The sequence below is a fragment of the Mytilus californianus genome, unplaced genomic scaffold, assembly GCF_021869535.1.
Source record: "Mytilus californianus isolate M0D057914Y unplaced genomic scaffold, xbMytCali1.0.p SCAF_5, whole genome shotgun sequence".
Taxonomy (NCBI): Eukaryota; Metazoa; Mollusca; class Bivalvia; order Mytilida; family Mytilidae; genus Mytilus; species Mytilus californianus.
In genome coordinates, this window is record NW_026262701.1 from 44,397,414 (window position 1) to 44,419,255 (window position 21,842).

The 21,842-nt window shown below is 31.8% G+C and overlaps 1 protein-coding gene across 2 annotated transcripts in view; it reads right to left on the reverse strand.

Moving 5' to 3' along the window:
- Positions 1-2,800: 2,800 nt before the first annotated feature.
- LOC127702288 (large neutral amino acids transporter small subunit 2-like) overlaps positions 2,801-21,842 on the reverse strand; it is a 96,238-nt gene continuing 77,196 nt past the window's right edge. For both annotated transcript variants that reach the window (XM_052206425.1, XM_052206427.1), the window contains exons 2-10: positions 16,951-17,076; positions 16,456-16,555; positions 14,523-14,567; positions 13,960-14,083; positions 13,161-13,264; positions 12,399-12,495; positions 10,723-10,872; positions 8,543-8,720; positions 2,801-7,545 (exon numbers count right to left, since the gene is read on the reverse strand). In XM_052206425.1, coding sequence (XP_052062385.1) covers positions 7,493-7,545; positions 8,543-8,720; positions 10,723-10,872; positions 12,399-12,495; positions 13,161-13,264; positions 13,960-14,083; positions 14,523-14,567; positions 16,456-16,555; positions 16,951-17,076 — 977 coding nt within the window. In that variant the 3' untranslated portion in view covers positions 2,801-7,492. The remainder of the gene's footprint in view (positions 7,546-8,542; positions 8,721-10,722; positions 10,873-12,398; positions 12,496-13,160; positions 13,265-13,959; positions 14,084-14,522; positions 14,568-16,455; positions 16,556-16,950; positions 17,077-21,842) is intronic.

Consider the following 21,842-nt stretch of genomic DNA (forward strand, 5'->3'; position numbering starts at 1 on the left):
GTCAGAATAATGTGTCTGGGTAGGGTGGCATGTCTCCCTTGGAACTGTTACCTTGTGAAGAAGCATGTTAAAAATCTGACTCAGTCTGTTGGTATAGTATAAAGCAGAGTTAATATTTTTATACCCCCACTTTAAAAAAGTGGGGGTATACTGTTTTCCCTCTGTCTGTCCATCGGTCAGTCCATTTGTCAGTCCGTCCATCAGTCCCATGAATATTTTTCGTCACATTATTCTCAGGAACTACAATAGTCAATACAAGGATTTCTGAAATTTGTTTTCAGGGTTTATACAAGTCCGCTATACCGTGTGATGCATTTTCAGATTCATTACTCAACAACTTCCTGTTAACCTTATACTTTTAGTGGGCGGGGGTATCATTAGTGAGCAGTAGCTCACAGATTCACTTGTTATTTCAAATCAATTTGTTCTAGTCCTTAATATGTAGTTAATTTGCCACTACTGGACATTAAACAACCAATACAAAAAGAGACCCTACATGTACATTGTATTTCCAGCAATGTGATTATGATGTTAACTGTCATAAAAGAAGAGAAAATCATACTTTCATAACCTATTCTGTTTGATATTTGAGTACAATTTAGGCACAACTTATTGAAGTAAAAGCATGAAATTTCATAGGAGAGGTTTTGTTGTCTAATCAGAAAAAAATGAGAATTTAATGAGAAATTTTTTGTAAAGGTTTCTTCAATTCATCAGTCCTGCCAAGTTTGTTTCACATTAGCTTTGAGGGTTTCAGAGAAAGATATGAGAATGTGATTTCCCATATGATTTCAAGGGGAACTATGAACCACAAATGCCACCATATTTGCCACTTGATTGACATTAAATGAAAAACATTTGTAGAGTGTCTCCCAATCATCAGCATTTGGCCTTGTAGTCCAGAGAAAGTTGATTTTTTAAAATTGGCTAATCAGATTCAAAGATTGCATGTCCGTCATGTGTTTCGTTATATGAGACAAATGAGGATCGTATGTAGAGATCCCTCCAAGTTGTTTTAAGGGAAAAAAAATAAGAATTATACAGCAATGACAATGGAAGCCAAGTGGTGGCAATAGCTCAATTGCATCTTCACCAGGATATTTCTCATACAGGGTAAAACAATCTTTCACGGGATTTGTTGTAAACTTTTTATATTGTACACTTTAATCATTCTGCCAGAACAATCTTAAGATAAAAGGGGAAGAGTAGAGTGTTCATAACTTGTTAAATCCCAACACAGGTTCGTTTGTCTGTCCAATCTAGGAACCTTATACCAGGTTGTTGTCAATTATATCTCAATGTTTATTTATACAAAATTTGGTGTTGATGGCAGATGTAAGATTATCTCTTTCAAATGTAATCAAAACTTGTCTGTTTCAAGGCATCTAAGAGTTTGACAAATTGTATCGATATTCATTTATTGTTAAAAGAATATGTTAACCTCTAGATGTCTTGAATTTTGTGTTAATTTATAGATTCAACCAGAACAAGTAGTTGCACACAATGTTGTACAAAGTATATCCACACTGTTTATTGAAGAAAATTTAAAGTATTAAACAGACGGTGACTACACTGTAGATTTATACACAGTACAATTTATCATGATTAAGGTCAAGACCAAATACTGTAAACTCAGAAATTATTGCGAGGTTTTTATTAATGCGAATAATGGGACTGGGTGAATATCGCAATAAGAACTCCCATTCTGATAACTGAAATATAGACATGTATGCACTTTTTTTCGAAATCGCCATTATAAAACTCGCATTTTTTGTCCATTTTTGAAAAATCCCAATAATAAATGCATGCAATAATTTCTGAATTTACAGTATCAAATCTCTCCTTAATACAGAAGCTGAGTACTACATGTATGTAATGAGAATTCTGGACAGATGGACAGACTGACAAGGCAATTGCAGAATACTAGTCACTTCATAAGCGCAGTATAATTATAGTTAAAAGGAGGATCAGCTAGAAAGGGCTAGTACTTTGGTATCTTAGTTGTAATGACAGTCAATGCAGGTGAGACATGCAACTTAGATCTGTCTATCCTGTTAAAAGGTACAACATTTATTATATGTTAATTAAAAATAGTTGAAAACCATTGCAACCCCCCAACCATCCCCCAAAAGAAAACATAGAAAATTATATATATGACATCCTTTTTTCATACAATTCCTCCATCAGCCAGTGTAGAATTAAAAAAGTGGAAATCAAAACAATATTGAAAAGCTTTAAGGAAAAAATATAGATCTATGTCATAATTACATAATTTTATTCCCCCAAAAAAATGTTTATACATTTGTATACAAAAACAGTATAAAACTTTACTAAGAAAATATTGATGATTAAAACATTTAAGTCTTTAACAAATCATATCAGGTATAAATTTCTGTAACGTTGCACAAGGCCATAATGAAACAACTTAAGACACTTCTATTCATTTTTTGACATTTCTGCCCTATACGATTTTCTTTATCTAGAACAGTTAACAAGATAATAGACAAACTTGCATTATACTCCTTTCTTATTTTTATAGCCTTGTAAGCCATGTTGGTTAGCAGGCAAAATAACAGGACATATTCTTTAAAGCTTGATACCCTAAGTATGATTTGGGTCTAGTTTGGTTTCAATTGGGCAAAGTAATTTCATAGAAGATTTTTGTGAAAGTTATGGACTGCAAAAGACTACTGATGCAAAGTGATAAGTAAAGCTCACTTGGTCCTTTGGGCATGGTGAGCTAAAAACGTGCAAGGAAAAGTTTATATCAAGCCAATAATCAAATCAATTAACAAATATCTCTAGTTAAATATTTATTCCAAAATAAACAAATAAAACAATCAAAATTCAAACAATATATAATAATGTGCTTAAAAAATAAGTCATAAAAACATTGTCATAGAAATAACAATTCATGTCTGATAATATTCTGTCATTACTCAAATATTGTATAGGTTACTCAAAAAAAAAAAAAGTTATAAAACATGAATGATAATCAAAAAGACAATTAGATATGAGCTGCGTCTGATAGAAATCGACCTTATGCAAGTGCACGTTGACATGTACATGTGTAAGACTATGATTGATTATATAACATTCAAATATGAAATAAAAGATGAATTTTGAACTGCTTTGTAGGGTTCTTATGACAACTTAATTTCTAAACAGTTACAGGCTTTCCATGGAGATTTTTTCAACCAGAAATAGGTTTACAGATGTATTCGAATTCATTTGCATAAGGTCGATTTCTATCCGACACAGCTCATATGTTAAAAGCTGTTGTGATTAAAATAAAATTAAGGAAGATGATGACAAATAAACAATTTTTCTTATAGTTGACAGAAGAAATTGGCACTGTTTACGAAGATTTTAAGGTCATTTTGTAATGAAAATAAAAACAACTGGTCAGGAAAAGTTATTTCAGCTATCAAAGAAATTTAAATTCAAAATCTATCTCTGGTTAAATATTTATTCCAAAATAAAGAAATTAAAACAACTAAAATACAAAAGAAAAATAATGATGCACTTAAAAAATAAATTGTCATAAGAAACATTGCCATAACAATAAAAAATCATATCTGTTCTGTCAACAGCCAAATATTGTATAATGTTACAAAAATAAAGGTCCTGCATTCTCATCCAATTTATTTTTTTTCAAATCTAGAGCGTGCATTTATCTTTTTATTATTGTTATTTTTTATCCACTATTCACTAGATAAAATATTTTACCATTTGATCAGTTCATAGAGATTAACTCAAACTTCAACTTGGTATTAAAACATTTAAGCAAATTGGTATTGTGAAAGGACAAAACATTTTAAATATGCACAGTATGCTTTATGTTTTATGATTTACTGACATTTTTCTACAAAATTCCCTTTTATTTATGAGAATATTCCACAAAACTTATCTTGCCTATAGAGCTGATTATGGCGATTAGTTGACTGATGATTGACAGACAGCATGCAATCTTATCAAAATTATTTTTCTGCACTTGCACCTCATTTTCGTTCCATTTTTTTATATTTCATGTGTGGAAGAAAAACATTACCCTCAAGCAGATGTTATTAGATCTTCTAAGAGTGAGAATAAACAACTGAAACAAAATGAGTAGCAAGTGCAATGAGTTTATTTTAAATAGATTGGACAGACAATAGTTTGATGTTAAGTGTTAACAATAGTTCATTTATTGAGATTTTCAATTTAGAAAGCACAAAAAGTAAAAACAATACTTTTATTTATACAAAATACAATAATAAAAAGATTTGCATGTAAAATAAGAATGCTAAATACAATAAATAGGCATGCATGCAAAATAAAGGAAAAGAAAATACAAAATGTTATATTTTTAACAAATATGATTTAGAATGTAAATAGGAAGATGTGGTATGAGTGCCAATGAGACAACTCTCCATCCAAGTCACAATGTATAAAAAGTAAACAATTATAAATCAAAGTACAGCCTTCAACACGGAGCCTTGGCTCACACCGAACAGCAAGCTATAAAGGGCCCCAAAATGACTAGTGTAAAACAATTCAAATAAGAAAACCAATCTATATAAAAAACGAGAAACGAGAAACACTTATGAAACACATTAACAAACAACAACCACTAAACAATAGGCTCCTGACTTAGGACAGGTGCAAACAAATGCAGCGGGTTTAACATGTCAACATTTCCCTATTATTTTGTTTCTCCTTTTGAATTTCCGAAGGCAATACACTGAAATTTTGTTTCAAAGCAGTTCCCTAAATATTAGTGTTAATTTCATTACTTTAACAAATAATTTCAGGAAAATATTTTGCTATTCTTGTCATAAATTCCAGATATTTCTTAGATATTTGCAGAGGGGGTATATCTATACTTACACAACCATATATAAGTAAGCAAAAAAGTACTGATGATTCATTATTATTCGTTGGATACCAATTTTCAAGGATTTCGTGGGTACAGGTGAACCTTTAATTTAATTGTTCAATGAATTGCAAATGTTCTATAGGGTTGTATGCAGACCTTGGCAAAACCATGAAATCAAATATCCCTGAAAATGCAGGTTTTTCTCAATCAATGAAAATTGGTACCTATGAAAATAAATGAATTCACAGTAACATACCTTATAATATCAGCACTAAACAATAAAAAAATTTAAGCACCAGATGCTGATTTAAACAAATAATAACATATAGTTAAAAAAGTTCCATTTATTTACAAAAATACAGGTAATTCCAAAACAAATGAAATGGAAATGCACTTTAGTCTCAATAAAATTAAATATACCAGTTACTGCATAATAATAAAAATCCTTCTTGAGGGACAATTAAATCACAACATAAATGATATTTATTTTGTAGCACCAGATATGCATTTCTTCAATTAATCAAAATTCTTTTTGTCATGTTCAAAGTTGAGTAAATTCTAAAGTTTAGAAAATTAAATATACTCTATGACACACTATAAACTTCCCACTTCTCTCAAGTGAGATTAAATATCATGGTTAACAACTGAAATATACTAACGACTGTACAGCACAAACAAACATACATAGATGTCTTTAATCAGTATCATTGCACAAAACTTAAGACTATATACATAAATATTAAACAAAAATGTCTGTTTAACAAAATGTTTAAATTAATATGAAAATGTCATGACAAGGAGAACAGGCACACTGACTTGTATAGCAATAGATTAAAACAAAATATAAAACACATAACAAATGTCTTTAAAATATGAAAATTACCATTATGATTTATAAAATATATATCATAAATATGGAACATCACTTTAAAAATATGGCACAATACTCTCATATCTGTAAATCAATACTGAACAAATTTCATATTTTTCGCAAACAATACGGTATGGGTTTTTCTCATTGTTGAAGGCTGTACAGTTGCCTATAATTGCTTACAAACACTTCATTTGAACATTGGTGGATAGTTGTCTCTTTGCCAATCATACCGCATCTCCTTATTTTTAAAAACATTGAAAACTGATCTGATCAAACTTTCAAAACTTTCCTTTCTTTTGGGGAAATAAGATGACCTGATCCAAAATATTTCATCAAAACATAATTTGTTTTTGTTTATACAGTATCTGGAAAGACTTTTGAACCATCCTAAATACTGTAAATTCAATGTTTTCTGCGTGCATTTATCATTGTGATTGTTATACAATGGAAAACAAATGTGCAATTAATTATCACGATTTCAGGAAAAGCTACATACTACTTAATTTTGCAAAATTTAAAATGCAAAACTTATCATCTCACACTTTTTTGAAAAATAGAAAAAAAAATCTTGCAAAACTTCCTGATTTTTTCAGTATTTTTCGCTTGTGTGAAGACATCAAATTTTTGTATATTGATACAAGTTTCATTGCATGTGAAGCAACGTTTTTCTGAATGATATATCATTGTAATCATATAATGCCCACGGCGGATCTCACATGGGATTTTAGGTACAGACATGCAGCTGGGAAACCACCCCTCCCACTTCATATATTGTCCTATATATATATTTCATGGCAAAATCATAACCCATTCATATATTTCTCAGTTATCACATGTACAATTTTTGATTCTTGATTTAATTTAAAACAATAAAACAGTATTTAAACAAAAATCTAATCGAAAGATGAAATTAACTGACCCATTGACATTTTACCTTAGTGGAATTGCAACCCAACTGATATGTTTTTACATTTCAAAAAAGGGAACCATTCCAGTGGCACGTCTGTGTATACCCTCATATAGGAAGAGACCCTCAAGATAATACCCTACTCAGAATAACACACCACAGTAAACACCTGCCCTAATCTGAATGACATATCACAGTAAATATATGATGCCCTTGTCTGAATGATGCATCACAGTAAACATATGATGCCCTTGTCTGAATAACACATAACCATAAACACATGTAGTCATACTCTGGATGACACTTGACTGTAAACATATGTAGAAATATTCAGAATGATATGTGGATGTAAAGATATGTAGCCATACACTGAATGACACATTACTTTTAATAAACATTTGTAGAAATACTCAGAATGATATATGTGGATGTAATAATTTGAAGCCATACACTGAATGACACATTACTGTAGGCATATGCAGCTATACTCTGAATGATATATTGCTGTGAACATATGTAGCCATACTCTGAATGACACATGGCTATAGAAATATGTAGCTATACTCTGAATGATATATTGCTGTGAACATATATAGCCATACTCTGAATGACACATGGCTATAGAAATATGTAGCTATACTCTGAATGACACATGGCTAAAGACATATGTAGCTATACTCTGAATGATATCTAACTACAGGCATATGCAGGTCTAACTAAATGACATATTGCTGTAAACATTTTGTACTTCACCCTGATTTCCCAAGGAAATGACATATTGCTGTAAACATTTTGCACTTCATCACTGTGACTTCACTAGTGAATGACATAATTGCTATAAACATTTGGCACTTTATTCTGACTTCCCTAGCAAGAAAGTCTTCTGTAATATCACTGTTGTTTTATCTGTAAATATAAATATTGGTAGATAACACAAAAAATATGTACATCGGTTACATTAATGATTGATTGGTGTTTAAGGCCACTTTCAACACTATTGTGCTATTTCCTGGCCGTCAGTTTTTATTGGTTGTGGAAGCCGGAGTCCCCGGAGAAAACCACCGACCTTCGGTAGGAAAACTGACAATCCTTGTCAATTAAGATTGGAGTTGAGTGCACCTGCCCCGTGCGGGATTCAAACTCACAACCTCAGTGTTGACTGGCTAGTGATACAGTAGTTTGACTACTTAGACCACTCGGCCACCGAGGCCCCTGATTACATGAATGATATACTTGTCTTATCCCCATGACAATAATTATCTTTTTAATATTTCATTGATAAACGTCTGTATATTATATGGTTTTTTATTAACATGAAAACAGTTAAAACCTTGGAATGTTTTAAGATATATATATTTCCACTGCTATTGATGAGGTTATTATTTTGAATTGGGAAAATGAAAGTTGATAAAGATGATATTTTTTCAAAATGTAACAGGATTTTATCACAATAAATACAGCGGCATATTGGCAAAAAGATGTTCATGATATCTTACAATAATAACCATTTTACTCAATCAAAATTTTACTTAGAAACTGCAGCATTTTCCTCAATCATTTCATTCTGACCATGGTATAAATCAACTATATCCTCAAACATGTTTAACCACGTCACTTTTTTGCACCTGTCTTACGTCAGGAACCTGTAGCCTTTGTTACTTTTGTGTTTTTTTAAGTTTTGATTCATTTGTATGTTTCCTACTCAATCCGAGTTAAGTGTGGCGTCCATTTCGCTGAACTAGTTTACATTATTGTTCAGGGGCCAGCTGACGCCCACAGGATTTTCCCGCTGCGTTAAAGACCCATTGGTGTTCTCCGGCTGTTTTCTGCTCTTTGATCGTGTTGTTGTCCCTTTGACACATTCCCTGTTTCTATTCTCTATACTATTATAACATGTACTTACACATTATATCGTTGAAAGATTTAGGTTTAGATTTCCATATAACACCAATCAGATATAGTGGTATACCAGTAAAAAATAATACCAGAGCCATTCCTGTCCTGGTGGGCTCTGTTATTACACAGATTAGTAACATCACAAAATTTATCACTAACATAACAATAGGAAGAGCAATATTCACCTGAAAACATAAAATTAAAACATTTGTGTTTTCTATTAGTGTCATTTTTTGTAAAGGTGTCAATTTTGCCAGCCCCCAAAAGAAAAGAATGCCTTCTGAGTATAAAGAACCAAAAGGGATATTAGAAACCCTAATCAAAGCGAGTCAGACATCACCACTAAATAAACATGAACAGACAACCATCTTATCAGGGCTGGAAGCCTTTATAGGAACGTCGGGATTAACCCTTTAATTTTGTTGAATTCTGGATTTACCCTTTTCAGGACTCGGAATTAATGACTAATTTTTTTTGGATCTAGAAATAACACTTTTTTGGGGGGGGGGGATTTGGGGATGAAACGACCTTAAAACATCCTTCTCTTATTGCAAATTACATACATAAACAAACTCCACTGAAGTCAGATGCTAAAGTGTAAGAAGTTTCCCTATCACAAATTGAAAAAGTTAACTATGTTAAAAAAAAAGTTTAATAATTACAATCTTACTATGAACAAATAAAGTAGGATATAACTACTTCCTCAAAAACCAGAAAGTCTCAATGCCATTTATATTTGGATACTGTAAATTCAGAAATTATTGCGAGGTTTTTATTAATGCGTATAATGCGACTCGTTTAGTATCGCAATAATAAGAACTCGCATTTAGATAGCTAAACCATTGATCTATATGTAGATTTTTCTATAATCGCAATAATTGAACTCGCATTCTTGTCAATTTTTTAAAAATCGCAATAATAAATGCACGCAATAATATCTGAATTTACAGTAATTGTATTACAGCCGATTGCATTGAGCGTGTAGGTATGTGTAATATCTTTGGTTAGCTTGCTTGCTAGCTGAACCGTGAAGTCATCATTAGGTAAGGTTAAACTAACCTCCTTTCGAAGTAGCCTAGTCCTACAGACAGATAGATTGGTTATCTGTCGGACTAGTCTACTCCTAAAGGAGGGTAGTTTACCTGACCTAAGAATGACTTCACGGTTCAGCTAGCAAGCAAGCTAACCAAAGATTTTACCTTTAACTACACACTCAATGCAATCAACTGTAAAATAAACTGAAAGAGGGGAATATAAAGAGAGATTTTTACATAAGAATATATGGTTTCCCCTATTCTTCAAGAAAAACTTAAATAAACTTAAAAAAATAAATATTTTGAGGCTCCCACTGATATTTAGTAAACTTGCCGTTTGGAAACCTAAAGGACTATGGGTAATTTCATTGTTCGCACCCCAAAGTGAAATTGGATTAATCATTAGATTAATTTCCATTGTTTAAACCAATCAAAACGTTTTGGAGTATGCTTTCGAAAATATTACCAACAATACTTTACCCACATGTCTTTCAAAAATTAGGTCATAATGTTTAAGGAACTTTTTATTACTCATTTTTCATTCAAAACCCAATTTAATCCTTAATCAACTTCACAGAAAATTAACTAAATAGTAAAGAATCAATTACAAAGAAATGAAAGAAACCATATCATATAACAATCAACAATAAAAAGAGATCCCCCTGTTTTTTTGTGGGGTTTGTGTTGCTTTGTCTTTTGTGGCACCTGCCATGTTGCTCAAGTAAGTACAAAACCGGTGATAAGTCTAATTCTGTAGGTCATATTCAGGGAAAGGACAGGATTGTCGTTATAAAGATTGGAAAATATCGGTCATCTCTATGAAACAGATATTCCATAACAGTCAACCAATTCATGATGGTATCCGTCAGATGATTTCAACTTCACCACTTGGAACTCTTGGTTTAATAGCTCCCTTGTGAACAGGTACCCTGACATGAACTGACAATTTTCATTCTTATTTTGACATTCAAGCACTCGAAAATGCCAGTGAAAATGGTTAGCATTATAAATTCTTTGGTATTTTATAATCTCATACATTATATTTTCATGGGTTGTTAGTTGAATTTGTTGATATTCGAGCAAGAAACTTGATAGAAATTATTTCATATTAACATACTAATGATCTTATCATTAAAATATTACCAATACTTACTTTATAAGGCCGTTTCATTTCAGGGCGGTACCTTCGTAGATACAGTAATGCTGACAAGACCATTAAAGTCATTATAATAGAGAATACTTGTATGTACTCAATAAACAGTACTAATCCACCACTAAACAGCAGAAATAATGCAAGAAATGTCTGGAAAAAAATATGACTGATAATCCATGGATACAAGATGTTGAAACCAAAAAGCAAACAAATAAATAACTCAGATTCATAATGGGTAGAGGAATTTGAGCATTCATAATAAGTATTAAAGTGATTCAAATAAATCATCAAAAATGGTGAAGATCCGTAACTGACCTACTTGCAATTGTCTTCCTGTGTTTGTTTGTGGTTTTTTGGCATTATTTTGATTTTGATTGTGACTGATTGAAGTCTGTTCAACTGTTCCAATATTAATGGTACTGTAAATTCAGAAATTATTGCGAGGTTTTTATAAATGCGAAAAATGCGACTGTTTCAGTATCGCAATAATAAGAACTCACATTCTGATATCTGATGCATATATCTGTATGCAGCGTTTCCTGAAATCGCAATAATTAATCTCGCATTTATGTCCATTCTTCAAAAATCGCAATAATAAATGCACACAATAATTTCTGAATTTACAGTAATTGCTGTTATCACTTTTTTGTATTATTACTTTATTTGAACTACATGTTTTTTTTGTATTTGTAACTTCCCTTTTTTCATTACTGAAGGCTGTGCATTTTAAAAGATGTTTAATTTCACAAACTCTGTTGCTTATGAGTGACTTTTTTAATGGAAATTACTCCATGTTAATTTTTTAGACTGTAAATTCAGAATTCTAAGTACGCAATTTTTTTTATATTTATTGATAGTCTTCAACAGTTATCAACAATGCGAGATCCCATCAATGTGTGATTTTAATGTTGCTACTGAATAATAAGAGGTCAGATGAACTTGTCAACCCTGACTATTTGATTGCGCCTGTCCAAAAGCAGATATCAAATGGTCAGAGGTTGTCTTTGCTTTGTTGCTTCAATTACAGCCATTGTCAATGTTTTGGCATTTGTTCTCATGGATTGGCTTTATATATAGTTCTTTACACACAACTTTATGGACCTTTGGTGGTCTCTATTTTAGGTCATAATGGAATAAAATTGCAATGTGTTTCAGTTTTGTTTTACTCATTTTATTTGGAAAATTGTCTCATAGACATCTACCTATATCTTTTCATATTTTTTTAAAGTTATAGTGCATGTCACAAAGTCTAACAATTTCATTAAGTACCCTGAATTCTCACTTTAATGATCTTAAAAAAACATATATAATGACAATGTTTCAGATAATAAATGAAAACTGAAGTCATGACATTGTATATACTAAAATTTTAGACTTTAAGCAATCATAAATTATACCTATCATAAAATTCAACAACTTACAATATTATACTTTGGACAAGTTAGAATAGAGAATGGAAACAGGGAATGTGTCAAACAGACAGCAACCCGACCAAAGAGCAGAAAACAGCCCAAGGTCACCAATTGGGTCTTCAACCCGTTGAGGAAATCCTGCACCTGAAGGTGGGCTTCAGCTGGCCCCCTAAACAATAATGTATACTAGTTCAGCGGTAGTCCAGATCATCTCTGTCCATTTAAGAGAGTACTGGTTTATTCTAATCTATTAGTAAAACTTACTATTGCTAAGATAGCTGCCCATGGTGTCAGAAATGTGGTTTGCAACGTACCAAAAATAGAAGGAAAATGTCCATTTCTAGCTCCAGCAAATAAAACTCTGAAATGTTACATCTTGTAAAATCAATGTACATCAAAATGAAAATAGTATGTCTTGATTGGATATCCATTGTTCAGGTGCTGTCAATCAATACTAAAGTTAAAACTTAAAATGATTTTTAAAAAGATTTATGCATCAAATAATCTTGAATGAGAAAGTGTGTCTCTTTGTAAAAATAAAAAAAATGCATTAGTCACCAATGAAAACTATTACATTACAATGCTCGTTGAGATTCAAATAACATATCTTAACATACTTTTTTAAAAAAATTTTACACTACTGTTTCAGGTTAAGGTGAAGTTTGGCGCCTGTTAAAACGTTTAAACCCGCTGCATTTGTATGCACCTGTCCTTATTCAGGAGCCTGTTGTTCAGTGGTTGTAGATTGTTGGTGTGGTTCATAAGTGTTTCTCGTTTCTCGTTTTTTAAATAGATTAGACCATTGGTTATCCTGTTTGAATGGTTTTACACTAGTCATTTTGGGGTCCTTTATAGCTTGCTGCTTGGTGTTAGCCAAGGCTCCATGTTGAAGGCCGTACTTTGACCTTTAATTGTTTACTTTTTACACATTGTGACTTGGATGGAGAGTTGTCTCATTGGCACTCATACCACATCTTCTTATTTATAATTAATGAAAGGTATATAGCATAAAATTTCTTTTCATACCTTGAATGTCCCATTATTGATGCATTAAGTACACCAATACAACATAATCCTACCAATATTGTTATCACTGGAGTGAGAGGTCCATAAAAATTCTGCATAAATAACTAAAATACAAGAAAATATTGCTTAGAATGAAAATTTATACATTAAAATAATAATGGTGAAGGTATAATTTGGGACCCATTCGGCTCTTAAATCAAATATATCTTTAAATTTAGCGTTTTTGATTAGTTTATATTATGCAATAACTTTTTAAATTTCCATTCACTTATCTATTTTTGTTAAAAACATCTTCTGTTTGCAGTTTACAGAAAGAGAGTAAAACAGCACACAAACTATCAACTGTTTGATATACATATGATGAGAAATAATATCCAGCACATCCATAGTGTCGGAGAAAAGATATTTACTCATATATAAGCGTAACTGCATGATTTTCTCTCTGTGTTGAAAACCCATTGGTGGCCTTGTGCAGTTTTCTGTTCTGGTTGGGTTGTCTCTTTGACATATTCCCCGTTTCAATTCTCAATTTTTATTATTTATTGTGAAATGCTGGGGGAAATTTTTTTGGCAGACTTTTATATCAAAATATTACTTAAATAAGCCATAGCTGGAAGGATGTTACCGAAAGACAGCAGTAAGCGATAATGGTATCATATAATTCAAGACAAATTGATTGCAATATACATAACAAACTCCTACAGTGGGATATAACAAGTTTGTACATGTACATATATATTTTTTTAACTGTTTTGTGTTTTGCTTTTTTACTGTTTACTCTGGAACTTATATAACTTACAACTGCAACAGCATCAGATCTCAGTAGTTCTGTTGGACTCAGAACAGTAAAGAAGGCCACATTGGTTAATATGTATACTATCATTACTATAAAAAATGTGATATAAACTGCTCTGGGTAAATCCCTGTGAAAACAAAAAATGACATTTTCTTAAATCAAGTAAAATAATAAGAAATCAATGAAAAAGAAATTACAATATAGGTGACAACATTCCATGATGTCTTAGACAGGTTCATGTGATTGGATGAAAAAAGATACAATATTGAAATATACAATATATTGATAAAAACTTTAAATTATGATTCTTTTCATTTTTTTTTAGTTTCTTCTCTCTATAAATAATATTTTAAAATAACGTTAACGGTTGAGTCCTTAAAAGTCAGGGTAGACCATTTTCTGAAGTTGTGATTCTCAATAATATCCATAAAGACTGGTCACTGGCCATAGACATGTTATAAAAAGTTTCAAAAAAAATTGCATGGCCAAAATAGTGAGTCGATGAAAATCCTTAGTGTGAACTCTGTAAATACCTTATCCTGTATAAAAATTCAATAGAAACTGACCTTGCTGGATTTTTAGTCTCTTCCATTAAACTACTAATAACCTGCCTGAAATTTAAAATGCATATTTAGAATTATGAACTATGAACTAAACTTAGAAAAAGGCTGAAGATGAATCAAACTTAATATCATATATTATAAAACAAAAATCGTGAGATTATCACTTAAACTAGGTATTTCTAAGAAGGCTCGTCCTGAACAAGCATAAAATATTTGCCACTGGATGTCAAGCAACCAACGATCAATCAATCAATCTAAGAAGGTATAATTTTAAGAATACTTGATCAACTGTAATAGCATTCCTAACTGTATTTCTTTTTTGGAAGAATTCATAATTAGCATGACTGAAAATATCATTATTGGTGAAAATTTATTGAGAAAGAATTACAACAGTTAGAATAGTCCATCTTGTTTATTTTTTCTGACTTTCTTTTTCCTTTATCAGTCAACACTCTGCCTTTTAACCTTGAACTCTTCACACAATTCTATTTTGACAGAACGTACATCATTAATCAGCTGATTGAAAAAGGTACAAGCATTAAAAGTTTGATAGTTATCAGCAATGAACTAATCTATAACAGTTTTGAAATTGTATGGTATGATAAAATTGTGTGGTCAAATATCTGCAAATTTCACTTAAATTATGTGTTTTTACAACTTTTATAAGAAAATAATTGCTTTGAGGTGGGTTCTGCAAAATAATCTAAGCGCTACAGTAATTGTTTTCAACATAATTTTGGATGAGACGGATAGAGCAGATAGATCAGAACCTGATGAACAGTTTTACCCCGTCAGATTTGCTCTAAATGCTTTAGTTTCAGAGATATAAGCCAAAATCTGCATTTTATCCCTATGTTCTATTTTTAGCCATGTCTGCCATGTTGGTTGGAAGGAGGGGTCATCGGACACATTTTTTAAACTAGATGCCCTAATGCTGATTGTGGCTAAGTTTGGTTAAATTTGTTTCAGTAGTTTCAGAGGAGAAGATTTTTGTAAAAGATTACAAAAATTTACGAAAAATTGTTAAAAATTGACTATAAAAGGAAATAACTCCTTAAGGGGTCAATTGACCATTTTGGTCATGTTGACCTATTTGTAGATCTTATTTTGCTGTACATTATTGCTGTTTACAGTTTATCTCTATCTATAATAATATTGAAGATAATAACCAAAAACTGCAAAATATTCTTAAAATTACCAATTCAGGGGCAGCATCCCAACAACGGGTTGTCTGATTTGTCTGAAAATTTCAGGGCAGATAGATCTTGACCTGATAAACAATTTTATTCTGTCAGATTTGCTCTAAATGATTTGGTTTTAGAGATATAAGCCAGAATCTACATTTTATCCCTAAGTTCTATTTTTAGCCATGGTGGCCATCTTGGTTGACGGACCGGGTCACCAGACACATGTTTTAATTTAGAAACCTCAATGATGATTGTGGCCAAGTTTGGTAAATTTCGGCCCAGTAGTTTCAGAGGAGAAGATTTTTGTAAAAATTAACGATGGACGCCAAGTGAAGAGAAAAGCTCACTTTTTTTTTTAAAGAAAAAAACATCTACAAACTAAAGAAAAATCTTTGATTTTATTTAAGCCCTTTAAGTAGATGGGAAGTATCAGATAAATAGATTGAAGACTAATCCCAACCTGCTCAACTATTGGATACTGTAAATTCAGAAATTATTGCGTGCATTTATTATTGCTATTTTGTCATTTTGCGATATTGAGAAAAATCCTGTTTAATTCATATAAAAAATTTCAAAATGCGAGTTTAAATTATTGCGATCATAACCCTGTCGCATTTTTTGCAATAATAAAAACATCGCAATGATTTCTGAATTTACAGTAATTGGATACAAAAAAATAATAATTGGTACTCTGACATCCACAAAAAGGGCTTTTAGATTGGTTTAAAATCAAATTTCAAAATACTAACCAACCTCCATATGAAAAAGTAGAGAAGAATGCAGCAAATGATATACTTCCCAAGTCTGTCTTAGAGTTGGCCATGATGTTCTCAAAATGATCTGTTTCACCTAAATAAAAATAAATTCAATGCCATCTTGGTCATTTAAATACAATGAAGTCTATCTAAACTGGACCCTCTGACTTAAGATTCTGACAGTTTGGATTAAACCAATGACTAGTTCACACAGGTTAAATTACTGGAATACTCACTAAATATCCTTACTATTGCTCATAAGGAAGTGTAATTTAAATAAGTTTCTAATTTATATACACCAGAGCTTTTGAAGTATTTTTGTCAGGCAATGGGTCTCACAGACTTGTCTCTTTACTTTTATATCTAATATCTATTTCCAAACCTAGTATAAATCAATTCATCAAGGTCAATGAATTAACAGATCATTGTAGTATGCATTTTCTTTTTAGTTGAATACCACATAAATTAATAAAATATTAATAAAGTTACCTCGTGCCAGCTGTATAACTCCACAAATGACAATTAAGAGTAGTCCTGCTACCTTGGTTGATGACAGAAATGTTTGTACCTTGGTTACGTACTTCATATAGACACCATTTAAGGCCACAAATGTCACTGTAGGAAATAAAAAAGTAAATTATATTATACTATTACATATTGAACTGCTAAAAACCATGGTGTTAGTACAAAAGTAATGTCATGCTCTTTGTTACATTGTAATCTTTAGATGCAATATGAAAAAAGGCGATGTTGGGTTTTCAATGCAGTTTTCATCAATGAGACAGCAACCTAATAACACATAAATAACCAAAAGTCATACATGACAAATAGATGGCAACATACAGCTTTCAATAATAGACAGTCATCTCTATTTAAAATCAAAGAGCTGAAAGCTCTGAGGAAAGATGACGCCACTGTCTCTAATATTGTGATATTTTTTATGCAAGTCTTGATTTTCACATACCGTAATAAGTTTAACATTGCAACATGTCTCGTAAGCATATAATTGATATTCGTATATGTGTCTGTTTTTTCAGTACAAATGAATAGGTCAAGACTACCTGAATGATCTACAGTATCCAATTACTACTGGTTGGTTTTTTTTTATATAAATAAATAGGTCAAGACTACCGGAATGATCTACAATATCCAATGACTACTGGCTGTTCTTTTGTACTAATAAAAAGGTCAAGACTATTTGAATGATCTACAATATCCAATGACTACTGGCTGTACATATAAATAAAGACTACCTGAATGATCTAAAGTATTCTAAGTAATGTGATTTTTTTCTTGCAATTACATTTTTCTAAATCAAGAATATAGACTACTAGTATCCTTTTCAAACCAAATGATTATGAAGAGCCTGTTGTTAGCAAGCTCTTATACCCCACATACTCATTAAATAAGTTACTAGTGACCTAGTTATTTCTGTTACTTGAAGCAAATTATATTTCTGTATATTTAGACAATAGAATTATATTGTTTTACTAGTTTTATTTCACCTTGAAGATTAGACAAATAGGGATACTCCTTCGATTTTTTATTTCATGTCAGTCAGGTCGCTTTATATGAAACTTGAAACCACTTCTCTGCCATATTGTTATTTTATAACAACTCTGCCCTTGACCATGTTGACCCATGTAATTGATATTCATTCTTTAACCATATATCATAGTCAGTTAGTTTTTGATTTTGCACTCCCACACCACCTTTCATGTCTGTCAGGTCAAATGTCTGTCTCCATTTAACATGTTTAAGTTAATGACATTGAACAATCATGGTATTTAAAAATTTCAATAGTGATAATTCTGTTCTCGTGGGTCACCATATATTCAACTTGGGTAGCATTCCAGTTATTGAAATTTGTGTCAGATTAGAACAATGATCTAGATCTTTAGGAATGGATCTTATAATTTAATATGGAGCCATAGTATTGGACCCCTACACGGTAACAAAAAAAAAATAATCTTGAAAGGATACAATGTCAAGCGGCAAAATCTATCACCAGATATTACAAGTTAAAAGAGGATGGACGGGATACGTCTCTAAAATGCTTGCTGAACTGGAACTACAGCAAGATCTCCAGACAAGACGAACAAAGCGTTGAAGCCAGAAGTTAATATTTATGTAAAAAGTAGTTGAGGGGCTGATTCCCACTATTGAACCATACTGTCATTCTATAATATCATTGCGTAAGTATTTCTGTATTGGACTTGTTATTGGTCCATGTCTTGGGTGTATTGGTCTGAGGCGAAGCGGAAGGCCAATACTGCTGGCCGAGGACCAATAATAAGGCCAATACAGAAATACACGTAATAGTATCTTTATTAATTAACTACGGTACAGTGTTACAATATTTTTTTTATTTCATTTCACAAGAGATAAACATTTATACCTTGAAGTGGAACTATCCAAATCTCAGTTTCCTTTTATAAGATGCAATATCTAATGATTCGGTAACAAAAAAAAAATAATCTTGAAAGGATACAATGTCAAGCGGCAAAATCTATCACCAGATATTACAAGTTAAAAGAGGATGGACGGGATACGTCTCTAAAATGCTTGCTGAACTGGAACTACAGCAAGATCTCCAGACAAGACGAACAAAGCGTTGAAGCCAGAAGTTAATATTTATGTAAAAAGTAGTTGAGGGGCTGATTCCCACTATTGAACCATACTGTCATTCTATAATATCATTGCGTAAGTATTTCTGTATTGGACTTGTTATTGGTCCATGTCTTGGGTGTATTGGTCTGAGGCGAAGCGGAAGGCCAATACTGCTGGCCGAGGACCAATAATAAGGCCAATACAGAAATACACGTAATAGTATCTTTATTAATTAACTACGGTACAGTGTTACAATATTTTTTTTATTTCATTTCACAAGAGATAAACATTTATACCTTGAAGTGGAACTATCCAAATCTCAGTTTCCTTTTATAAGATGCAATATCTAATGATTCGGTGCCGTTTGACTACTGGCCGAGAACCAATAATAAGGCCAATACAGAAATACACGTAATAGTATCTTTACTAATTAACTACAGTGTTACAATATTTTTTTTATTTCATTTCACAAGAGATAAACATTTTTACCTTGAAGTGGAACTATCCAAATCTCAGTTTCTTTTTATAAGATGCAATATCTAATGATTCGGTGCCGTTTGAAGTATCTTCAGCCTTTTCTCATCTGATGAATTTTTCTACCCTTTCCAGTCACTATAAAGTGTTACAACTTTAATTTAGACACAACACATAAATAGTAATTGGAAAGGTACTGCCATTGCATGTGTAATGCAAATATATTTTTAAAAAAATAATGTAAGAGTTGAAATTGATACAACTATCCATAAGCCAATTGACCAACGAACGAAGATTTGCACAATTACAGAATGCATATGCCTGGTTCGGGTTTAAAAATAAACGACCGTTTAAATACAAAACATGAGAAGCGACAGTAAACAGTAAAAATCGATTTGTACCATCGACATGATGAAATTATGAGGTCGTCAAGAAATGAACTTTGTGATAATTTACTCGTTCCCCAAACCTGAAATAATCCCATCGTCTACTTTCAAAATGCTTTTTAAATGAATGGGCCCGTCTTTAACCTAAAATATATGCCATACTGAACGTTTCAGCTTGTTTATGGTGAGTAAACTTGCGTCTTACAAACAACTGTTTACTTTCAGTTTGAGTTTATCGTGACTTACGATCTAAATGATTCCGATTTTCACTTTTTTTAATGATTGTAAAGTTGAAATGGCATGAAAGGCTGACATTATTTAGGAGAACTATTTTGTCTAGCGATTGCTGATCATTTGAGGGTAAAAAGTCCAACACCATAACAAAACGGATCTATTTATCATGTATACATACCGATTGTTTACGATTGTAAGAAATTAACATAAAAGTGAAAACTCGAATAAATATGAAAAATATAACAAAGGGATAGCTCCAAATGCCATTTAATAACAAAAAACATATGGACAGGTCAAGATATCTTTTTGGTAAATAAAATAAAGTATGTAAACTGGTTCCCGTCCGACTACAACACTTTGTTCGAGTGTAGCGTAATACAAGCAGATTCCAGTTAGTATGTAAAATAGTAAATATGAAACCGAGTGCGGTAGGCGGAGGCAATAATCGACTTCCGTAAGTTCTGGTCAATGGTATCGGAAACATGCCGCTGATAGCGTCATTTTCCAAAAAAAATTACTTTTGAGCTAATTAATATTGAATATTGTCAATATCAGAATCCTTTTAATTCTCAGCTATCCTCTGTAATCAATCATTTTGGTCTGTAACTTTAATTAATGAAAACGTGGTATGCAATTCTGATTATTCATTAGTTCTAATACATGTAATAATAATGAAGTCTTGTAAGGATTTTATATATTTTTTGCTGGAAGCCTTCCTGTTAAGTCATAACTTGAAAGCCATTTTTTATTCTGGATTTCCCCTCGTAAATTTGATCCAACCCACTGTTATTTAATAAGTGTGGAGGACTCCAATCTTAACTGACTAGGATTGTCAGTTTTCCTACCGAAGGTCAGTGGTTCTCTCCGGCTTCCTCCACCAATAAAAACTGACCACCGCGAAATGGCACAATAGTGCTGAAAGTGGCATTCAACACCAAACAATCAATCAATCAATCTTACATTTTTGTATTTAATATGCAGAAAAAAGAAAAAAACAATCAAACAAAATATCATAAAATAGCCTTGCAAAATGTCATAAATATTTGACCGACAATTTATGTAATTTGTACGGGTGCAGGTCGTTTCGTAACCTGGTCGTTTCGTAACTAGTCGATTCGTAACTTAACTAGGTCGTTTCGTACCTGAGACGTTTTGTAACCTTATATCAATATATAATAACAATAAGATTAGTAGGTTACGTAAAAAGTAATAAAAAGACTTAGTGATGTATGTGTATATATATATCTATATTTATTTATTAAATAATTGATTGCACATAAATTTACACTTTACAAGTACAGTTTTGCACACATGCGAATAGAACAGAAGAATTTGAATTGTCCATCATCATTTAGATGTACCCCGTCTTTATCAAAGTATTTAGTCTTCTGCCACGTGCTTTGATGTCTCCAATACTTGACACCACTCATCTTTATGTTGCTAATTAGTTCTTTATTTATCTTCTTTTCTTTCTATCATAAGTTGTTTCTTTCATGTTTCTTGTTTTTAGTCTGACGATGTTGGAGCCTATAACGACAGAAGGAACACCTAAGCGCTTGACATCTTTTGCGAGCCGTACAATTTCTGATGCTGTGTGTGATGCAGATCTAGATAATTCATCACAGATGTCATTCTCTCCAATCTGTATGAAAACAAAGTTGGGTTTAAATTTCTTCA